We start from the raw sequence: 21,420 nt of genomic DNA, 5'->3' as shown, positions 1-21,420 counted from the left end.
GGCGTTTGGCACTGATGCCAGTTCCTTTTACATGCTACTCTCGAAGAGAGTAGTCCAGCATGCAGAATTAGGGCATTTAGGCCAGGTAGAGCATTCATATACCCGCATACTTCTGGTATCTAAGTTTATAACACTTTCCGTCGATAACACCCCAAATCCATATAACTGGGAAGTGTCCTACAAGCGTGCAACAAAACACCGCATTCCTGATACCAACGCTATGATGATGCGAAGACCTCATCCCCCTCCATATACTCCATACCCCACCCGACCTCAATCTCCTTGTTCCATCTACTTCACCTCACAGGCAACTGATTCTGCTGCCACTCGGGATCTACCTTACTCTGCTTAAAAAAGCTCTTCCCTTTCAACCATTGCCTGTAAGCCTTATACCTCTTCTTCCCCCCATCTTCCTCTAACACGTCTAATGGGTTCTCAGCGACTTTGAGGAATTCTTCAAATTCTTCGATGTCTTCGTCTGAAACCTGGAATCTGGTTGCGGGGTTGGTGGAGCCATTGAACGTGTGAAATTGGGATTGAGATTGAGTGTGGGTGTGGGTATCGAGGTGGAGGTGGTGGTTCAGATGGGTGTGGGAATGGGAATGGGGATGAAGATGATAATGAGGATGTGAGAATGGTATATTAATCGACAACCCAGCAGAAGATGTCGGCCGCGATAAAGGCAGTGACCGAACCGACGCCGAATCAGCATCAACTGGCGTCCTAAGCGCGTCCGCGGTCGTAGGCCTCGTACTCGCTGCGTCGCTCTGCGCGCCGCCACCTCCCCCTACTCCTCCTTCACTCATACTCAGATACTCGTAGAACTCCAATGCGGCTGGGTCATCGGCACTCGGCGTCTCAGTGCTCACGACGAGTGGTAGGTTCAAGGGATGCTCGATGTAGCGCCAGTATTCGTCTTCTTCTGCTACGGTGACGCTAGGGTTCAGACTGTTTTCATGGAATTGGGCGAGAGTCCATTGGTTGATGAGAGCTTTGTCGGCGGGTTTGAATGGCTTTTGGAATGAGGTAGAGAGACCTGTAGACGTGAAGTTTGAGAGGGAGTGGAAGATGTCACTTTTAACGGGTGCAGAGGGTGACGGCATCTGGGTTTCGAAATGCGGGTCTCGTAGTATGGATTGCTTGATAGGCGAGCTGGTTTCGGGTTGATGAAGAAGGTTATCTTTTCGTCGTCGCAGATTTAGATTCAGGCCGTCGCGGGTGTCTGTCTCGCTGGATGGATCGACGATGGTGACGCCTTTGCGCGGAGGCTTCTTTTCGACTTTGCCAGGGGAGTCTTGGTCGTGTTGTCTCCGGCGGATGACAAAAGGTGAGAGATCTTGGTCACGAGGTGGGAGGGATTTATCGGAGGCATGCCGTGAAGGCGAGTTCAATCGAAAGGCGAAGATTTTGAGGAAGGAAGATATGGCGAGAGGACGATAATATTCGAGCCAGTAGTCGTCATACAGACTGACACCACCCTTCTGAGTGAGCTGTAACTGTTTCCTGATCGGTCTCATTGAAGCAGGAAGCGAGCGAGGCTCGAGATTCCCCGGGTTGTACCAATTAATGTAGTTTCGCCGTGGCTTGTACAGCCAGGATCGTGGGTCCGCATGGTGGAGATAGTGATCTGTCGCCAGGTCCCACAGCATAGGCTGGCCTTGAGCGAATGTGTAGATTCCAAGGAAGAGGTTGTAGGCTTCCTGCCGCTGTGAATCTAGGAAGGAGTTGTGATAGTAGCGTTTGAAGCTCTCGACCATATCTCGTGAACTGCTTTGCCAATGGTTTATCTTGCGATAGGTAGCCATAGTGTTAACTAAATGAGAGCCTCCGTACTGTATTGCGATTTCGTCTCCGTGTCCATGGAACATCCTGGTGAAAATATCGACGCAATCTGTGTCGTACTCCACTGTATTTCCTGTAATAACCCCAAGGGCTTGAAGCTGTCGACCAAGGGCGCGCTTTCCAACCACGAACTGACAAGCATTCGTTCTGTCTAGGCAGTCAATGCAATTAGTCCTTGCAACTCCATTTTGCACTTGTGGGGTGTCGAAATTGCTGTCTCCGTTATGGAAGAAGCCTGTCTTTTGAAGCACCTTCTCGGCAAGCTTTTCCAGAGTCTGAATTACATCTTGACCTCGCGTCTTGGACGCCCTCGCCATATCAAATGCCTCATACAGAATCTTCTTGTCATCAGGAAGTGACTGGTTGAGGTACCTGATGGCGTCCTGATACTCGTGGAGCAATTTCGATTCCCTTGGTGTCCGTTCTCGCGCTTTGATAAGATTCAGGACATACACAGGTGCCCCGTACCTCTCAAAAAGGTTATCAAAGTGGAGGGCGGCGGCGCTGTAGAAAGGGTCCACGAGGTTTAAGTCGATGTCTGGTTTTGGTGTGACACCGGTGCTGTCTTGTGTCCAATACAGCGGAATACTTCCTCGGTGCTGCACGTAAGACGTGTAGGTCGGGCTCGCAAAAAGTCGAGGCCCAGGGGCATGAAAGGAGGTGGTAAGGCCTTCAGAAAGGATTTGCTCCGTCTCTACATCGTTCGCTACGTATCCTAGGTCATTCGCTCCACGTTTGAGAAAGCGTGCGCCTGCGAAGAATCGTGACCGCCTTGCTATGACGGTGATATACACCTTTCGGCCGAAAACGTCCAGAGGTGACTGATCAATGAAACCATGAATAATTGGGTGGCACCAGTCATATACACTTTTCAAAGCTACGCGTGCAGGCTCCAGCAAGTGGTGATTCCATACAAACATATCTTGAAAGTCACGAGCTGGGGGTTTCCGACCTTGGGTTAAAGCTTCTCGTTCTCGGATGATGTTTTGTTGAAGGTTTCTAGTGATATTGTAAGAATAACTGAAGTAGAAAGATCGTGTGAGGTCCAGATTATTGAGGATGCTCAGAAACCTTGCTTCTTCTGGGTTCCGGTCTTTTTGGAAACGAGATGTTGAGCCTGTGGTGAGTGGAATGAGCTCCGTGCCATCGACTTGGAAAATATAGTGGCCTCCGATCATCGCCATTTGTTGTCGCTTAGTGATGAGCAGCATATAGTAAGCTTCTGTGAACCTGATAAAGCCCAAAAGACCCCAGCTACTACACTTAAGCTTCATGCCTCCAGAGCCCTTATTGCCATCGTCAATTGCGTTGAGAAGTTGGTTCATCTCCCGCTTGTCGTAGACAATGTCATCTTCGAAGATATTCAAGTGCCCGGGAGGTGCTGTCCGATCAATCTTCAAGACCCGGTAATGCTTGTCCATGATGTCGGCCCCCACCAAATAGAACCTGGCGCTAGTTTCGTAAAGAGAGAACTTATACATCCTATTAATTCCATCCTCGCCCACCTTCTCATACGCAGCTCCTTTATTCCACTGCATGACCGCCGGGCTCGTCGATCTCTGGAAAGAAATTGGAACGGCAGGATCCTCTTCATCACCATCGAAGCGGATCGACTCCGCCTCACCCCTTGGGATCCCCGGCCCCTTCTCCGTATCGATCTCTAGCTTGAAGTCGTTGACAGGGCCTTCGTTGCTGATAGCAATCTTTGGTGTGCGGGCATCCAGGGACGATTTTTCGGATTCCTCAGGGCCGTTCATTTGGATGCTGTCTTGCGATTTGTTGGCCTTTGAGGAATCGACCAGCGAGCTTGGCCGCTCGCTTGTCTCAGCGTTGAACTTCGATCCATCCATGCTGGAAGTCCAACGAAGAAAGAAAGCTTTGGAATTCTAACCGCTGTCATATAGTCGTGGTCATCGAGACATAGTTCTTTTTCTAGCACATAGGAACCAGGGCGATGACGTGGATCACGTGGAGGATCCCAATACGGATCTAGTTGTGGGATGTTTCAAAGAAACTTTGGGGCTCCGATGGTCGTAATGTTTAAGATCGCGTCTCTGTGTTCGCAGCCTAGAAATGTTGTTGATGAAGTGCACCTGCCCAAGCGACGCTTGCCCATTTGGGGGCTTTCGAAATCGCTGCCAAGAAACGACGTCAATGTGCATAGGGCTGGCTCACGTGATCGTATGAATCTATCAAGGTTTCCAAAACCCCTTGGAGGGTCAGATTTGGCGAAGGAATCATTGGTAGGAGTAAATTTGATATTATTTATATGGTGGATACATAATTGAACTCTATAATATAAATTCAAAAGGCTTCCGCTCACCCTTCACAATCCCTCCCTCCTCGAGAGGAACGCCAGCATACTCACCACCTCGACCCTTCTTCGCTTTCTGGATCATGTTGTTCTGGATCCCCAGCAAAACTCTCAGAACCGCCGCCAGTACTCCAACCATAAGCATGAACACCGCGCAAACCCCCATACCTCTAACGTACCACGGACCGTCTTCCTCTGGAAAGATGCTGGTCCCAACCAGTGGGCCCATTTGCCCGATAATATTAAGCATGGCCATTCCGGTGCCTTTTTTACTGTCGCTTTCTTGATTGTTGATGGTCCATGTGATGATGATTGTGATGGCGGAGAAGAAGCCTGCAGCAGCGGGGTACAGAGCTAGGTAGCGGATTGTGGTGTTGGGCGACTCGTAAAAGCCGGAGATAGCGATGGTGGTGTAGCCAGCGGAGGCGAGGAGAGAGTGGAAGATAATGCAGGCTGAGCGAGTTTGATAGAGGTCCGAGATGTATGCCGTAATGAGCACTACCACGAAAGCAAAGAGATAGGGTGGAGCGGAGAGAGCTTGAGACATGACTGAGGAATGGCCCATGTCTCTGATGATGGTTGGTAGAAAGACCGGCATGGAGCTAAACGCTACGTTGCAGCTGAAGAACATAAACTGTCAAACTTTAGCACGCGCTCATCCGAATATAGGAGGAGGAATGCATACAGCTGTGAGGTAGCATTTAGGGTCCACGAGGGTCTGCAGAACTTCGTAAAGTACCACGCCCCTGCGTTGTTCCCTTCCAATCTCATGCTTCTCACCATCGTAGCCCTCCTCCTCGTCTTCCTTCTCCTGCCTCAGCCTGAGCACTGCGACTTCTTGCAGTCTCGGGCTCAAAAACTTCGCCGTCCCAGGCCCATCAGGAATGAGATCCCAAGCCCAAACCGCAACTAAAATGCTCGGGAATCCTTCGATGAGGAATAGTAGCCTCCAAGGGCTGAGCGGTCCATGCTCTCCTAGTTTCGTGATGACCCATGCAAGAGCGCCTGCGAAAGATGCCGAGAGCGGGCTAGCGGATATAAACAGTCCTGTTCTAAACGCTAATTCGTCGCGCCGGAAGAAGAAGGACAGGTAGAAGGGAACACCGGGTCCAAATGCAGCTTCTCCAACTCCAAGAAGAGCTCGGAGAGCTAATAAGAAGCCAAAAGAAGTAGAAATGGCCTGAAGGGAAGCTATGATGCCCCAGGATAATATGCAGATAGATATGTAGATATGCGGAGGGACTATGCGGTACCTAAAGTTTAGTTAGTGCATGATTCTTGTTGGAGGTAGTTGGCAACGGAGATTGAGTACGGATCCATATAGTAAAGAGATCAAGACCAACATTAATGTCATCCATTCGAAAGCAATATAAGTAATATAGAAAGCCCACAGCAGCCATTCATATTGCTGCGAGCCCAAATGGAGGTCCTTTGCAAGACCTGCTATTCGTGCATTGCCAATGTCTATTCAACTGCTGTTAGTCAAGCACCCAAGTGGCAGTAAGAGCGACATAGTATTCCAACGAAAGAGGGCAGCCCTTACTTGACCGGTCCAGAAAGCTCAAGCAATACAACAGCGCCATAAAAAGCACCAGCCGCCTGTCCAGCTTCTTCAACACAGCCCGATTCTCGTCTGGGGTATAGATCTCATAGCTCTGTACCGAGCTCATAGAAAAACGTTGCGGACTCGGCAAGAATGCCGCGTCTTCGCCTGCTCCCTCTTCTTGTGGTACTCCCAAAGTATCATTCCTTGATGAGGCATTGCCGCCCTTAGGCAAAGTCATTAACTGGTAGCTCTCTCCCTCATACATCCCATCTATCATCGGAAGTCCGTCGTCCGACTCCCCGTCGGAGGGCGTGAGGTGTGTAGACGCATCGTCAGTGCTTTGCGAGCCTGACTCTTCGAGTCTATGGAGGAGTTCGGGAGACGACGAGGGTAGCATCTTGCGAACCGATCGACGAGCCCCTTAGCGGAGGGCAGGGGCGAGATGAATTGAGGACATCGGATGCTGTAACGTTCGATGGAAAAATATCCGCAGTTACATGAGCGGAAATCGGAACTGTCGTCTGGAACATGAGGCGTTTACACTGACCTCATCTGCAGCATGCACAATCAGAGTCCGTGCACAATTTCCCCAGATTTGCATGAATTCGGAGCTTGTATCCCACGACATTGATGCATCTCACTCCACATTGTTATTTCCCTTTGGTGGAGGTAGATCCTTACTCAACCCTCTTTCTACTCTTCTTATTTACAAAAATTCGCTTTGAATCTTAAGTGTGGAGTACGTCAAACACTCCCATGTTAATCAATACCGCATTACCCCTTGCCGGATGCCACCGTATTGAAAATGAGCGGGAGACACAGTCTCCGTTTCTCTATATTTCTCTCCAAAAGCTAGTTCGAATATAGTCAGTATAAGTACAAGAAGTCAATCTCTTACTTCCCCTCTGTCCTCCATCCGCCCTCCCCCTCAACCTTCAACCCCACCGTCTACAATCCCAAGTGCTTATCAACAGTCGCCTTCATATCCTTCGCAATCAACTCATGCACCCGAGTAGTAGGCTGCACAAAATTCATCCAAAAGTACTTCCCCATATTCCCCTTCACCATGCAGTCATTCCACGTCGCATCCCCCATGCCATCACAGAAATCCGTCAACGGCGCCGTAAACCCATTCGCCGCCGCCTTGTTCAACAGATTCGAGACGAAAGAGAAGGAATCGTAGTAGATAGCTTTGGTACCGAATTGCTGGAGGGAAGTCTTGATACCAGCGTTTGCCGAAGAAATAACCTTGCCCCATGTTTCCACGCAAGAAGTCGATGTACCGCAGAGGTACTTCGCCGTCACAGGTGCAAGATGCTTGGGATAGATATTCGCAACCAGGACGTACGGCGCGCCGGCATCGATTAGCTTCTTCACCGCCGCACTTGTCTTCGCCGCAGCGTTCTGCGCAAAGTCCGCGTTGTGCGGATCGCCCTCCCAGAAAGCATCTGTATGCGCACTGACGTCGTTTTGTCCGACCCAAATGAACTGCATCGACTTCTTGATGTCAGGGTATCCTTTTCCGCTGTAATTTGCGATCTGATCAATGAGCGACGCGGCTCCAGCCGCGGACTTGGTGTACGCGTTGTCGAATGTTGCGCCTCCGGAGGCCCCGCCACAACATCCTCCAAAGGCATAGTCAGTTAAAGGAGCTTTGAGGAGATTAGAGAGGTATGATACGGCAACGGGACCATTGGTCCAGGTGCCGAAGCCGTAGACGGTTGCCGGATCGCCTGTGATGCCGTGGGCATAGCTTCCGTTGCCATTGTCGCTAAGTTCATCGCCGAAGGCTACAAGTCTAGTGAAGGGGTACGCGGCTCGAGGTTGGTTGGTAGTGGGAAGGGCGAAGGTGATTTGGAGAACTGGGGCAACACTTAGTGCTGTCACGAAATAACTCAACATCTCGAAAGTCCAAAAGACTAGTCTGGCTTGCAGAAAAACGGGTTTGAAGATATCAGTCTTGAGAAGCAATGACGCTCTCGACCGGATCTCAATTGAAAGTAGAGAATGGAGGCCCAGCAATTTTGGCAGAAACGAATGACGATGAATAAATAAATGAATGAATGAATGAGAGCATAAATTGGAGTTTTGGACGACGAAGGTATTGCATTTTTCTTTCTATTACAGATCGCTCAGCCCCAGAGCAAAAATTACACAGGATCTTCCGATGCGTCTCGTTTCCGAGTACTCCTGAGCGATTGTTTCACGCGATCAGCCACAAGGATTTAATGTGTGTTTCCGCAACCAGGCTTGGACGCCTTAACCATAGTTACAACAGATATAGGAAGCTGAGAAACAAGTGGAAAACAACCCGCGGCAGTCGCTCAGCCACAAGCAATTGAGTCCTTTGGAACTATTACAGAAAGAGGAGGATAGACTCGGTTATGTTTGAGGGCAAGAGTTGGAGGATTAGGGAGTGCGAGCCAAAATGATCAACACGAGCCTCAAAAGCTTAAGTAGTGTGAATGAAGCACGAGCCTTCACACCGGAGCTCTATAAGAGTTGTAGCACCAGTCGTTCACATTCTCTCCATTATACATTAAGACTTGAATATTCCTAACATCTGGAAGGCTATTCGAAACTGTGTGACCGCACCCAATTCCCCAAAGAGCCCCTTGATCAAACGCCACACAATACACAGCTACTTCCGAACCCTATCCAACTCCAATCCAGCATTAGGCAGCCAGTCTTACAGTGCAAGTTGTATCCCACGATGACGGCGGGAACTTAATACCTCTCCCACGAAGCTTTCCTCTTCTTCATGCCCCTCCTATCAAAATTCCAGAAACAGTTTCCTACCCACCAACATCTGCACTCCCGTTAGCACAATCCCACACCGCTTTCTCATCCTTCTCCCTCCTTCCCTTGGTGGGCATCTCCTTCGTTAAAGACAAAGGATTATTTCAACACTTACTGGCACCATGTGATTATGAACACCACCAGAATTCCGCCGACCAACATTCCGCCCATCACTTCTACACCATAATACCATGCTGTACCTGTTGAATGCAGTGGCCTGGGCCGCCACTGAGGGGGTATCATTGACTCGTCGATGGCGATGATATTCTGTATACTTTGCGCTGGTCGAACGGAGGTGACGACGTGGGTGATGGAGGGCAGGGCCGACGCAAGGGAAGTTGGAGTTTGAGATTCGGTGGGCTCGGTCATAGAAACGAAGTGGGCAGATGTTATGAGAGCAGTCATTGAAGAGTCGGAGAGGGCGAGGATAGATTCTTCGGCTGGTTGTTCGTCGGCCATGGTTGTGGTGGACGATGAGGTCGTAGAGAAAGCGAATTTCTGAAGTGAAAAAAATCAAAGTCGGAGGTGGGGAAAATGCGTTGAGAATTGTTGGGCTCCGTCATTTGAGAGAGCTGAAAAGTGACAGTTACTTCACGATGGTAGAGCATGTGTGGAAACATGGAACAGGTCGCCAACAGAAACGAAAACTGGCGCAAAAAGACTCTGAATAAAACAGTGTCAGTGGGGCAGGCGGGGGTTTTCTTGGAATTGCCTGTGACAGATGAATAATTGAATTAAAGACACCGATTTTCTCAGCTGTCCTGATAATAGTTATCCTAAGTTGAACTCATCAGCCATCCCAGCAGCTCTCATGAACTTCTCGCGAGCCCTGACTGCCTTCCTCATTTTGGCTGCCTCCTCGTCCGCGCTGGTACTCGAAGGATCCAGATTTATCTTCCCCCCTGTAGAGGGGTGGTTGTCTTTCATACCAGTTCCACTAACCCCTTTCCTACTTTCTCTACCAGCACGTGTCCTAAGGCCGGGAACCCTCATCCCACTAGGTCTATCTCTCAAGGCGAAAGCTTTCGCTAGGTGGCCTAAATGCAGGTCTTCGGAGTTGAAATATACTCGTTCAGCGTGAACGTGCGTTCTGTATGCTCGAAGATGGCTTTGATACGCCCGTGTAGCGGACTCCGTTCGTGCAGGAGATTCCTTGACCCATCGTTCCACATTAAGCTGCAAGTCTGTAGCTTTATCCATATAGGATGTCTTGTCCTTTGATACTTGCCCAGACGTAACGAGGCCCTTCTTTAGAATCTCCTCCGCATCCTGGCGAGTGAGAGTAACGCCAGTCTCACTATCCTTGCGGTCACTCTTAAGAACCTCTACATAGCCTTCTTCGCACCCTGGCATGAGGAATATGCAGGCCCGACCGTCGCGTCCCGCCCGCGCAGTTCGGCCAATACGATGTAAATGATCATCGCGGGAAAAAGCAGGATCGTATTCGATGACGAGATCGACGTCGTGGACGTCGAGACCGCGTGAAAAGACATCTGTAGCTAACATGACAGACGGCTCCTTAGTCTTTGTGAAATGCAAGAGTGTCGACGTTCGAAGAACTTGTGGGAGAGATCCATGGAGCCGGTATGCCGTTACGGAGTGGGTTTTGGGGGACAGAACTGGTGACTCTGCATATGTTACTGTGAGCTTGGTGGGATCAGACTGAGGGACGCCTTTGATCTTCTTAGGCCTTGTTTCGGTCGTCTCGTCACTTCCCACATTCTCCTTCCCGTCTTCTGGCGGTTCGTCCGCAACCACTTCTTCCAACTTGTTAGTGAGAACATCGAAGTGAAAATCGACGGAATCGGCACAGGAGATGAACACGATTGCCTTCATGATTGATCCTTTCCTTACGAAGGTCCGTTTTAGCATGCTGATGAGAGATACTAGGCGGAGCTTTGGGGCAACTACAGCATAAGACTGCTTCAGTTGCGCAGGGGCAAAGAATGTGCGGTCATCTTTCTCGGTTGCACCTTGCACCTTCTCTGCAGGATCACCCTGGATGTGGACCGCATCTTTCAAACTGATCTGCCCTAGTCGCTCGACATCCATCTTCATTGTAGCAGAACAGAGGATCGTCGTCCTCTTCTCCGGAAGCCCGGGAATGTTGGAAGTCTTCTTCGCCCGCATTCGTAGGTTGAGACTGCTAACAATTTTCTGGATCTCCTCCTCAAATCCAAGCTCCACCAATCGGTCTCCTTCGTCAAGCACCAGCCACCGCACATTGCTCACATCTAGGGCTTGTGTGTGCTCCAGGTGGTCTGCTAGCCGACCTGGCGTTGCGACGAGAATATTGAGGCCCTTCCGCAACCGAGCCTTCTCTGACTTCTTCTTCTCGCCACCAATGACTGTTCCAGCCACGATCCAATGCGCACACCGCAACAAGTTCTCCAACACTTGCGCGATTTGCTTGCTTAATTCTCGAGTTGGCGCAAGCACTATCGCGAAAAGACCAGAGTCTCTCTGGACCGCTTCATCAGATTTCCGTTTCTTCATGTTTGCGGATAGCTCCATGAGCCTCTGCACTATTGGCAGTAGGTATGCCAGCGTCTTCCCTGAACCAGTTTCTGCCTGTATAAATGCATCGGTATCCTCTTTTATCAACTGTGATATTGCTGCTTTCTGAATCGCTGTGGGAGCTTTCAGGTCCATCTTGTTCAGTAGATGGGCAGCAAGGGTGGTCGATATTCCAAGGGAGGTGAAGGTGTCAAGTTCGCTCCTGAGCGGCGCATTAGAAGGTTCAACCACGATGTCGTTCTGTGAGTCGTCTTTTGGGAGCAACTTGGTCGTCGAGACAGGATTGAAGGAGAACAACGACGAGATGATCTGCTTCCCTCCCTTAGAGATATGCTGCTTCTCTCCGGGCGTCTTCGTGGCAGAGACCTTCTCACTTGCCGCAGGTTTAAACTCTCCACCAACTCGCGGCCGTTTTGCGTGTCTCTCAGTCACAATATCTGGGCTCTTCGATGCTCGTGTTCTTCTTTCACCGATTGTGATACGATTCACATTCGCCGAGGTCTCCGATCCGGTGAGTCGTCCAGTGGCTCTGTTGTGCCAGTTCTCGGCAGCCTTCTTTGCGGTCAATCGGTCCCTCCAAGTGCCACCTTTGAATTTTGGCTTGTTCAAAATACCGCCGACGGGGATCGAGAAATTGAGGAGCATGCCATCGTCCGCCATGATTGCCCCGCCTCAACACAGTGCGATTGTTGGAGGGTAAGGGTTGATGGTTGGTAGATTTCACGCACAATGCCCAGCCCACTTCGGTCCAGAAACTTTTCGGTGGAGCACGCACAGACTGCTCACCTGCATGGTGCATGACCTTACCGTGCACGTGACTGTTATGAAATGTTCACTGCAGATTGCAGTCCAAGATTCGATTCTTTCCCCAGTTTGCACAGATGGCTTCGCTCACTCACTCGGCCAGCTCCTCGGTTGCCGAAGAGGGTTTCCACCGCAAACTCCATCCTCCACCATCTCCCTGATACCAAGAACGGCGGCCTCCGGACGGCCTCCGCATCTCCGCAACACCATGGCTTCTCAGTTCCAAGCCCTCCGGTACTTAGCTAGTAGACAACCTCAATTCGACCCATTGAGTCGCGAGGCTGATACGTGACAGTGTGCACCAACCACCACTGCCCTCCCAAACGGCTTTCACCTCTTTACTCCGCTCCCTTTGTGAGACGAGTCGTCCGCTTCCTCTCTTCCTCTTCCCCACGACGCTCCCCTAAACCCTTTGCTCCGCACACCCAGGTCTTCCGTGATGTCGACCCACTGCGAAAATGGCGAAGGGACCTACTCCTCAACAATCGCACGCTCGGTCTTGTGCCAACAATGGGAGCTCTTCATGAAGGGCATCTTTCCCTCGTCCGTCAAGCAGCTGCCGAGAACACAGACGTCTTTGTCTCGATATACGTGAATCCGACACAATTCGGCATGAATGAGGACTTAGCGTCCTACCCCAAAACATGGGAAGCCGACATGAAGATTTTAACCGTGCTGGATAGAGAATTGGCGAGCTTGGGAGCAGGCCGTATATCCGCTGTGTTTGCACCGAGTACCAAGACTATGTACCCTACTTTGCCTCCTGACAGCAGCATCCCCGGCGCAGGATCGTTCGTCGAGATCCGCCCCCTAGGCCAACTGCTCGAAGGTGCATCCCGCCCTGTGTTTTTTAGGGGCGTGGCAACGGTTTGCATGAAGCTCTTCAACATCTGCGCTCCGGACCGCGTCTATTTCGGTCAAAAGGATATTCAGCAGACGGTGGTGATCAAACGCCTTGTCAAAGACTTCCACCTCAACACCGAAGTCCGGATTGGACCAACAGAGCGAGAAAAAGATGGGTTAGCATTGTCGTCTCGGAACGTATACCTAGGTACTCGCCGGCGGAACGTTGGCATTGTGCTCAACCAATTGTTGCGGAAAGCAGAGGCGCAATACAACGCTGGCAAGAGAAAGAGGGGCGATATCCTCTGGCCTGCTAACGATCATGCGGATAAGACTTTGCTCGAGCAAGAAGCTTTGGAACCGGGCAAGAGAGCTAGATTTGAAGTGGACTACATAAGTCTAGCCAATCCTGAAACAATGGAAGAGTTAGAGGAAGTTGATGAAGCGAAGGGTGCTATTTTGAGCGGTGCTGTGAAGATGCTACCCCTAGAAGATGCAAAGGAAGGCGAGGAACTGGGAGTTGGTGGCGGCCAAATACCTGTTCGACTTATTGACAACATTGTCCTTGATCCGGTAGCATAAGTTTCCGCGATGACAGGTATACGATTTTCCTCAGACGGCATGTGTCTACGGCTGTAAAACATTGGAACATCATCCATTTACTTTATCTTAACTCTAGACATAAGTTCCTGCATCTTCTACTGCTCAATTTGGGGCAAGTTCCCATGAGGTTGCAAATGCCTGTTCCAAATAAGTCCCTCCCACTAGCCACCCTTCAGCATTAGTTTAGGGAACTACCATGATGCTCAAACACGGCAGCGGCAATGCACTCACCTATTTGCTCAGTTTGAACAAGGCTTGTCTCTTCTTCCTCCGCTCAACCTCCTTCACCATCTACAAAACATCTTGACACCATCCATTCTGTAGCATCTTAGCTCATGTCTACATTTCCCTTAGCGCTCCACGCTCCCTTGTAAGCGATCGCCATCCGAGAAGCACGTCTCATAAGCCAAGTATCCACAACATCCCACCGCAAGTGTTCGTTATGCCAGTCACTGCCACAGGATTGTTCTCTATCGACATCCACCCACCCGCACCTACTTTTATACCCCACGCCTTGGGGCACTCAAAATATACCAAATTTCTACTGACCGCCTCTAGATTAAACATGTGTAACTATCTCACATGGAAACCACCCTGCGGCAAAGCAGAACACGTCTTGCGGATGAGCTGGAAATGCCCCGACGCCTTGGCCAGCAGGCCTTGTCCAGCCCCCGTATATGCGATCTATGACATAGACCACTGCAGCTACTGTCCAACAGGACCGAGGTGGTGCCAGCAGAAAGCTATCCATGATGATGAAGGACACGGCTCCCTTTCACTCGATTATGAGCCAGTCTTTTACCTTCTTAGGCCGGATATGTATCAATACCCCTTCAGCGAACACAATCATGGCAACTTCGCTCCAGCCCAACAATCTCCTATCACCCCACTCAGTCCTGCTCACAGAAATTCTTGGTCCATCGAAATACCCCGAAATCCCTACATGTCGACGTACTGGGTGCGGCCTGGGGCGCCACAGCATTCGTCGCCTCCATACGACCTTCAAGTCGGCTTCAATCCTCCGCCCGGCATGTACAACCACCACTACCACCACCACCGATCACCCAGAGCCGCACCTCCAACTCCTTCCATCGATTCGGCAAACCCAGGGGCTCCCTTCGAACTTCTTCCGTCGCACCAAAACCTCTCCGTGCTAGGCTATGAGCTTTCATACGGGTATTTATTTCGTCGGTCACGGCCACAAAGGCTTTCGGACAATGATTTGGCGCTTGTTAGTGATCCGGATATGAATTCAGACCCTAGATGGGGTACACTAGAGAGTATAACTTCGACTGATGTGTCTCAGTCGCTGTTTGCGGAGCCCAAGAGTCAAATCAAGTCTGGATCTACTACCTCTTTATCACTTCCTCCTAGGGACCGGATGCCATGTCTTAGAGGAGGTGCCACAAACAGCGGATACGCAGATTCCGGTTATAGCTCAGACTCAAGACTAAGGTCAGACGGAGGTAAACCATGGCACGAACCTAATCCCAGGCATGAACCAAAACCAAAGCATAAGTCCAAACCAAGACACAAATTCAAAACCAAGAGTGAGGACAGTAACAAGCAGGAACCTTCGAAGATAACCGCTGTGTCAGGACAGCATGTCCCCATACCCAGTCCACTAAGGCCAAATGTATCAGACATACCACACCTACTCGATCTGAAAGTATGGCATGATTTTCAACAACACTGGCAGTGGTTAGAACATGGTCCTAAAACCTCTCCAACGCGGAAGCGGCGCAATACCGAGAACAGTTCCTTCAAACTCCCCTCATGGCTGCGAGCCATGCGGATACTTCATACCGCAGCCCAGTACGATAGGCTAAATCCTCTATTTCTGCAAGAAATGCAAACGCTTGGCCGTGCGGCATTGGAGACTTGGATCTCTTGGGTATGCGATAGCAAGTTCTCTAAAGAGACTATCCCGCATTCAATGGTGCAGGTACATGTTCGCAACTGGTAGAAGTGGGGGAAGCTTTTCATGCGTAGGGATCATAGAACTGGGGCTTGGTATTTTTAGCTAGCTGATAGAGTGGTTGTGTTGGGGTGAGTGAATGAGGTAGCGGATTGGACGTGGAGACGAGGTTTGGTGACAGGGCATATATTGATAGAAAGGGAAGTTTAGCACGTCTTCCATGTTTAAAAGGGGAAGCCGGTTGCGGAAAAGAAGCATCGTTGAGTAATGGTGTTGGTGTGGTTTGGTCTGGAATTGGTTTACGGGAACACGCTATGTTTTCTGTAGTTTTTACTAGAGATGCCTTGAACTCAAAGTTCTTCCCCAGGATGCTGCATCCAGACAATTTTATAGTTGGTGGGGTATGAGCCATTCTCTTCGTCGCTTCCAATCCATCTATCCTCACCCCCTTCTCAAATCCCCGCGCCCACTTCCATTCCTCCCACTTGCCTCCCCCACATCCTCTTCCTCATCATCACCACTCTCCTCAAGCACAATTTCGTCCCCATTACTCCCCTCCCTCACCCAAGCACTCGCCACACAACTCGCTACAGCCAATACTGCAAGACACCAGAACCCCAACCCTACAACTCCAATCTGAAGTCCCTGTCCAAACACGGCTAACGCCATAACAGGGAAAATGCTACGACTCAGATGTCCCAACACCGTTGCTGCCGCATGAATAGTCCCGCGGACAGAGGGATGCGGTGTACAGTCGTTAATAAGGAGAGTAGTGGCGGGTGTGACGCCTGTGCGACCAAGAGTGAAAAGCAGCAGAACCGCTGTCATAGAGACCCAGATGTAAGCCGTTTTGTGGGAGATTTCAGGAGCGGAGGCTACAAGTGAGGGGTACGGTGCGAGGAGGTATACGAATGGGAAGATAAAGAGCGCAGTTCGCCAGATCTTGATCGTGCCGAAGCGGTCTTGCAACATCGGATACAGACCCATTTGCAAGATCATGGATATGGCGCCGAGTAATGAGAGCGCGAAGCCCACGTCTCGGGGAAGCATGCCTAGACCGCCGGTAAATTTGAAGGGAGGGGAGCGCTGGGAGGGGTTGGAGGGCCCAGTTGGAGCGGTCAGGAAGATGGCCCAGAGGTTTGAAAATGTGCCTAGGTGGCCTGCAATGATGAAATGCGAGACCATGGTGCACACGACATTGAAAGTCCAGATTCGGCGGAAGGGAAGCTTGCGTTTGCGCTTTGGTTTTGTAGGTGTGGAAGCAGTGACAAGAGGGGTGGTTTCTGAGGCCGTGTAGTTAGAGTTGGAGGAAGTGTCGGCAGTTTGCACAGAGTATGATTTCTTCGAGAATCGGGCCTTTAGTCTTTGGGATATGCGTTCCAACCAATGGCTTTGGGTTCCCTGTAGGCTCTCGAGCGTTTCTTCCATGAACAGGATTACGGCAAGGGCAGCCAGGAAGTAGATCAGAGCAAGCAGAAGGTTGGGCGCAAGATACGGAACTTTAGATTGAGAAGCATCGCGAGTATTCAAGCTCAAGAGTCCACCAATCAATGGGCCAAGTAGCTGTGCAGCACTGGCGCAGAGAGGAAGGAGTAGTAGAGCTCTCGTTCGATATCTGCATACACTTAGCATCTAGGAGAATTCAGAAACAGACCGGAGCCTTACCGTTTCTCGGGGTTCAGTTCAGCAACTACGCATCTCGTAATTGCAACATTATTGCTCATCAATCCCGCGAACACCTGCCAGAAGATTGCCATAGCAAAACTCCTCGCTAGACCGTATCCGATATAAGAGATACCTAGTATATCCGTCTCAGCTGAGGGGCTATCTAATTGGGGAGTTAAACATAATGTTACCTACCGCAACTTACCAACCCTATAAAAAGCACCACCTTCCTCCCGCCCAAATCCGAATCCGCCAACCGTCCCCAAATCATCCCTGTGAAGACTTGAGCTGCAGTTCGTGTACCAACCAGAATGCCGGCCTGCGTAGAGATGGTGGCATTAGATGCTAAGGGGTTGAAAAATTTGAGTTGGTAGAACATATATGACTATTTGAATAGTCAGTGATGAGAGGAGATGAGATGTGATGTGATGTGAAATGGGTTTCGAGAGGCAAGTAGAGCTTACTTGGATGGAAGTAATCGCTAAAGGGTCTGCTATTCGGGCTAGACATAGCACAGCTAACTGTCCTTTCTTTGGGAGGCCCCAATATGATGCTTTTTGGTTCTTTCCGTTATCGTCAACCCTTTCTTGGGGCGGAGTTCTAGATGGGGGTGTCATTTTATTCGATTTACACGTCGTGAAAAGTGAATGTAATGGTTCCAACACGCCTTTTCAGAAGAGGAGGATTGGGAGAACAAAAGCAAATCCGGAAACCTAGAAGTTTCTGTACACTTAGATCGAATTATAGCCAGCGACCGGATATGTCAGCGAATTGTCGATTGTCTCACTGGTTGGTTCGGACGCAAGTCCGAAAGCGGGGTTGAGATCTCCGTAGAATCAGCACGATGTCCGAGCGATGCCCGACTCCGCCTAACTTTCCTAATAGGGAAAGTACCAAAAAAGTGTAGACAGTGACAGGAATATTTCCAAACATCTTGCTAAAATTAGGGAGGATGCCAACAAGGTGCTAAGTTCTGTCCGAAATTTGTCTCGACCAGAAAACACGATGTAGGTGCCTGGCATTTCACGCTGCTGTCTGACGGCTGGAGAAAATTTCTGTTTCAACTCGGAGGACAAGGCCACTGTCTCGATCAGCCAAGCGGCATATGCATCCTACTCTCCTTAAATGAATAATAACGGAGATCATAGAATGGCCCCTAAAACCAGAGAGAGAACTAAACAATAGCTTCTACTCCAAGATATAAATCTGTCGAGCATAGAAATATAAGGTATTAACGATCCCCTCGATTGTACCCCAGTCCTTATGTTATGATAGTAGAAAGATTTAATAGACAAACAACTATAGCCATATCTACGACAAAATTTTGCTAGGTAGTGCTCTATGATCCTAGCAGATTAGTGACGACTTTCGTGTACCTCCCACACTCCCTCCGTAATAGAGATCTTCTAAATCAAACATATGCGCTAGCGACATGTGGTTGCCGTAAAGTGAACAACCCCCGAGTACTCCCGCGACTGTAAGCTAGAAATCCGTTGTCTCTCATTGCGTGGCTATACTAGGGGGAGGATCCTCTTCTAGGGTTCATCGTTCGTCGTCTAGAAAGAGGGAGGTGGACAGCCAAACAAGACCTTGGAACTAAGATGTAATAACGTATACAAATTATCACTAGATAACGTAATACAATCGGGAGCTGTAAAGGGGTATCTAGAAAGAAATATTCCACCAAAGACTCGAAGCGGTTTCGAAAGAGCATGCACCGGTCCAAAATCAGCTCCTTATAACACTAACATCGTCCTAGAGTCATGCGGCGACACATGAGACTATAGTAAACATCCCGTTTTATACTCCTTGAAATGAAGTTCATAGACGAGTCTATTCATTTACCATGTCGAGTCGTAACGTCGTAGCGGCCACCAACAAAACCGATATGCTATAGAGAAGTCGCGGTTAGTTCGTCCCAGTATATTGCAGAACCGGATCGGAGGCTCATGTATGTGTGTCGGCCTCACCGAGCAGGTGCCCTTTCTCAAGAACATCGCCAGCCTCCTCTTCATCAACTTTTCTCCATTTTCTCAAACCAGCATACGTCCCGTATTTGACAATATCCTTGGTCTCGCCCGCAGCTCCAAAACAGCAATGCTCGACGTTCCCAAATGGTCCCTCCCTGTGATCATCTTCCAACAACACACCAAATCGCAACTTCGTCTCCCTAAGCTCTTTCGGAAAAGGGTCACCTCCAAGACAAGCCCCAACGCTCAATCTGTCAATTGTCGGATTCCGCGTCGTGACCATAATACGAGAAAACTGCGTATCGGAAGCCACACCGTTTTGAAAAATGGACCAGGCGCCAACGATTATGGAGACAAAAGCGACCGCGACAACAATTGCGTACCCAACCCAAAGGCCTTCTCGGTGATAGATGTAGACATTCATAGTTTTCGACTTTATGCAAGGAACGCTTTCTGTCTGCGCGATGACAAGATGTGATTCGCTAAGCAATGTAATGATCATGTCCTCATAGACCGAGGAGATTCCCTCCATTAGATTGTGTAGCGGGTACGATGTACCCGCCTCCACAAGTCGAGATTCGGAGATATCTGATTTTGTCACATAGTACGGAGGGGTATAAGCGATTGATCCACGGAGGAAGTTGCGCAGGAGAGAGCCCATCGCATGGTACGCAGCAGTCAATTTGTACTTCCCAACATCCGTATTTGGTCGTACATAATTGGAACTTGGACTTGCTACTACGTCACTTCTGTTCTCTGCGTTTACCATTGTATCGACGATGGGAGCTATGAAATTTCGTGATTTGCGAGTCGCGCTTTGGATTGTTTCGTTGAATTGTATATCGAAAGTGTATTTGGTGTGGTGAGCGACGCACTTGAGAATCGAGGCTTCATGAACGTTGCCCCATTTCTTGCCCAGTTCGGTTGATCGGTCGTAAGGCGTTGAAGTATTTCTGGCGTATCCGATCCAGAGCACCGGTTCGCTTTCAAATACTCCCAAGCTGTCTGGGTAGGGAGGCCCCTGAGCTGGGGTGCCATCGTCCTTTGTGTCAACTTGTGGCGATGCATAATCCCCAATGTCGACGGAGCTGTAGTAGAGAAATTCTCCTTTCGGAGCGAGCGTGCTAATGTTAAATGGCGCTCCTCCTGCAATAATCTCTTGGGTGTTAGGGTTGCTAGAATTGGCGATCTCGTCACATTTGTATCCAGGTCCTTGGAAAGAGATGGAGTACTCGCAGTTCCATCCCTCGCCACAGGAGTCGATTGAGGCATTGGGGTATGTTGCGGGCTTCTTGAGATAGACACTCGTGACGGTTAATCTCCTAGCATTCTTTGACGGCTGATCGTAATAGTCGAAGAATCCTGGCATTTTCCCAGTAGTATCCGTAGTATTATAGTATATAATTGAAGACCCGGGGAAGTTACTTTCGTTTCTAAAATTGAAAGACGATTCGTGCGTGAAATTGAGCGAGGCGACAGCGGGACATTGTGTATGATTGTACATCGTCCGGGGTTCCGATGTTAGCGATGCTGGAGAGAGGACACTGGCTATGGGAATGAGCCAGCTGCAAATGGCCATCACCGTGGCAAGCTTCGCATTTCGTACCATTTCCCAGACAATAAATTGCGTGGGGTCCTCTGTCGCAGAGAATAAGCCATCGATGGCTTTTATCGTCATGGTTTTATTTCGAAAGGTGGTCCATATTCTCTGCCTGTAGCATAGAATAACGGTGCCTACAAGAGTACTTTTAACAAAGAATGCAAGGGCTGTTCCATATCTTATCATCCTAAGTTGAGCCTCTGCAGGCTTGCCATCCAGGTGTACGTAGAAAAAATGGTGTCCGAGTGCGCCTATTAGGCCGGCCACAAACAGTGCGAGTATGATTGCCGGTGTTGACCAGTGCACCTGCCATTGTGCCAATTCTCCAGCCCTTCTGTCCACTAAAGCCTGTGTATCTGCATCGTGTGTTTTGTATGGGTATAGCCCAGAAAACATTGAGTTGAGAGAAGAGGTTCCCGCCGAAGTGTGCGTCGTTGGTGCTCGACGTGGCAGCGCCGCATATTGACCGCTTGCCCCATCGTCCCGCGATCCGGGAAAGTATGAGCCTGCTGGTAGGCTTGACAGTGATATCTCTCCCGGTGAACGATCCCTCTGATGTTCGTCGGATAGGTGGATCTGGTTCGACATTTCGATGGGGTCCAGCGGCGGATCGAACGGGTCGTACCTCTCTGGTGACACACTCCGTGAGGAATAAGGCGACAGATTCCCTCGCTCAGCCATTTTCAGGGTGGATTCGGAGATTTGTGTGATTGTGTTACGGACATTCAGCAACGGCGAAGCTCGGGTCTACGTCAAGACTGCATGACGGGACCAGAGTCCATAAACTGCGAGGTCACGGGTGCTTACCTTCCTTTCACAAGGGTGCCAGCAGCGACCTGAATAGGCCAACTCTCGGAAGGGAGGAGGTGGAGGCATAGCAGCAGAGGGGGAGATGCTCCCACTTCGTGGCTGGATAAAATAACCAATAACACCCATGGCGGAGGAGATGGCGAGACCGTCCACGACTCCACCAGCCACAGGGTAGCTAAGCATCATAAG

General features: G+C 49.9%; 9 protein-coding genes across 9 annotated transcripts; 2 read left to right on the top strand and 7 right to left on the bottom strand.

Annotated features, from left to right (window-relative positions):
- Positions 1-103: 103 nt before the first annotated feature.
- Positions 104-6,209, bottom strand: BDR25DRAFT_281974 (uncharacterized protein). The gene is made up of 5 exons (XM_033687934.1): positions 5,700-6,209; positions 5,500-5,620; positions 4,842-5,409; positions 4,166-4,790; positions 104-3,718 (listed from the first exon to the last, which is right to left on the bottom strand). Exons 1-5 carry the CDS (start codon positions 6,097-6,099, stop codon positions 297-299), a joined length of 5,136 nt encoding a protein of 1,711 aa, XP_033550730.1. The 5' UTR covers positions 6,100-6,209; the 3' UTR covers positions 104-296.
- Positions 6,210-6,650: 441 nt separating this feature from the next.
- On the bottom strand, positions 6,651-7,604 carry BDR25DRAFT_386799 (uncharacterized protein; the record flags this gene model as incomplete). Its single annotated transcript, XM_033698024.1, has 1 exon — positions 6,651-7,604. One exon carries the CDS (start codon positions 7,602-7,604, stop codon positions 6,651-6,653), a length of 954 nt encoding a protein of 317 aa, XP_033550729.1.
- An 825-nt stretch (positions 7,605-8,429) lies between these two features.
- On the bottom strand, positions 8,430-8,960 carry BDR25DRAFT_312057 (uncharacterized protein; the record flags this gene model as incomplete). The annotated part of the gene is made up of 2 exons (XM_033691279.1): positions 8,430-8,511; positions 8,617-8,960. The coding sequence occupies 2 exons, from the start codon at positions 8,958-8,960 to the stop codon at positions 8,430-8,432; spliced, it is 426 nt and encodes a 141-aa protein (XP_033550728.1).
- Positions 8,961-9,272: 312 nt separating this feature from the next.
- BDR25DRAFT_281969 (DEAD-domain-containing protein) lies at positions 9,273-11,719 on the bottom strand (the record flags this gene model as incomplete). Its single annotated transcript, XM_033687933.1, has 1 exon — positions 9,273-11,719. The coding sequence occupies exon 1, from the start codon at positions 11,676-11,678 to the stop codon at positions 9,273-9,275; it is 2,406 nt and encodes an 801-aa protein (XP_033550727.1). The 5' UTR covers positions 11,679-11,719.
- Positions 11,720-11,903: 184 nt separating this feature from the next.
- On the top strand, positions 11,904-13,297 carry BDR25DRAFT_281968 (Nucleotidylyl transferase). The gene is made up of 2 exons (XM_033687932.1): positions 11,904-12,067; positions 12,118-13,297. The coding sequence occupies exons 1-2, from the start codon at positions 12,031-12,033 to the stop codon at positions 13,245-13,247; spliced, it is 1,167 nt and encodes a 388-aa protein (XP_033550726.1). The 5' UTR covers positions 11,904-12,030; the 3' UTR covers positions 13,248-13,297.
- Positions 13,298-13,710: 413 nt separating this feature from the next.
- Positions 13,711-15,234, top strand: BDR25DRAFT_312054 (uncharacterized protein; the record flags this gene model as incomplete). The annotated part of the gene is made up of 1 exon (XM_033691278.1): positions 13,711-15,234. The coding sequence occupies one exon, from the start codon at positions 13,711-13,713 to the stop codon at positions 15,232-15,234; it is 1,524 nt and encodes a 507-aa protein (XP_033550725.1).
- Positions 15,235-15,471: 237 nt separating this feature from the next.
- Positions 15,472-17,560, bottom strand: BDR25DRAFT_281963 (MFS general substrate transporter). The gene is made up of 4 exons (XM_033687931.1): positions 17,316-17,560; positions 17,047-17,236; positions 16,852-16,984; positions 15,472-16,801 (listed from the first exon to the last, which is right to left on the bottom strand). The coding sequence occupies exons 1-4, from the start codon at positions 17,466-17,468 to the stop codon at positions 15,628-15,630; spliced, it is 1,650 nt and encodes a 549-aa protein (XP_033550724.1). The 5' UTR covers positions 17,469-17,560; the 3' UTR covers positions 15,472-15,627.
- A 760-nt stretch (positions 17,561-18,320) lies between these two features.
- Positions 18,321-18,681, bottom strand: BDR25DRAFT_125836 (uncharacterized protein). The gene has a single exon (XM_033683766.1). It carries the CDS (start codon positions 18,563-18,565, stop codon positions 18,368-18,370), a length of 198 nt encoding a protein of 65 aa, XP_033550723.1. The 5' UTR covers positions 18,566-18,681; the 3' UTR covers positions 18,321-18,367.
- Positions 18,498-21,294, bottom strand: BDR25DRAFT_301962 (uncharacterized protein). The gene has a single exon (XM_033689693.1). The coding sequence runs from the start codon at positions 21,100-21,102 to the stop codon at positions 18,799-18,801; it is 2,304 nt and encodes a 767-aa protein (XP_033550722.1). The 5' UTR covers positions 21,103-21,294; the 3' UTR covers positions 18,498-18,798.
- Positions 21,295-21,420: the final 126 nt, after the last annotated feature.

This window comes from Lindgomyces ingoldianus, assembly GCF_010093535.1.
Source record: "Lindgomyces ingoldianus strain ATCC 200398 unplaced genomic scaffold BDR25scaffold_8, whole genome shotgun sequence".
Classification (NCBI taxonomy): domain Eukaryota; kingdom Fungi; phylum Ascomycota; class Dothideomycetes; order Pleosporales; family Lindgomycetaceae; genus Lindgomyces; species Lindgomyces ingoldianus.
Note: the sequence above shows the minus strand (reverse complement) of the source record. Positions and strands in the feature narration are given on the sequence as shown.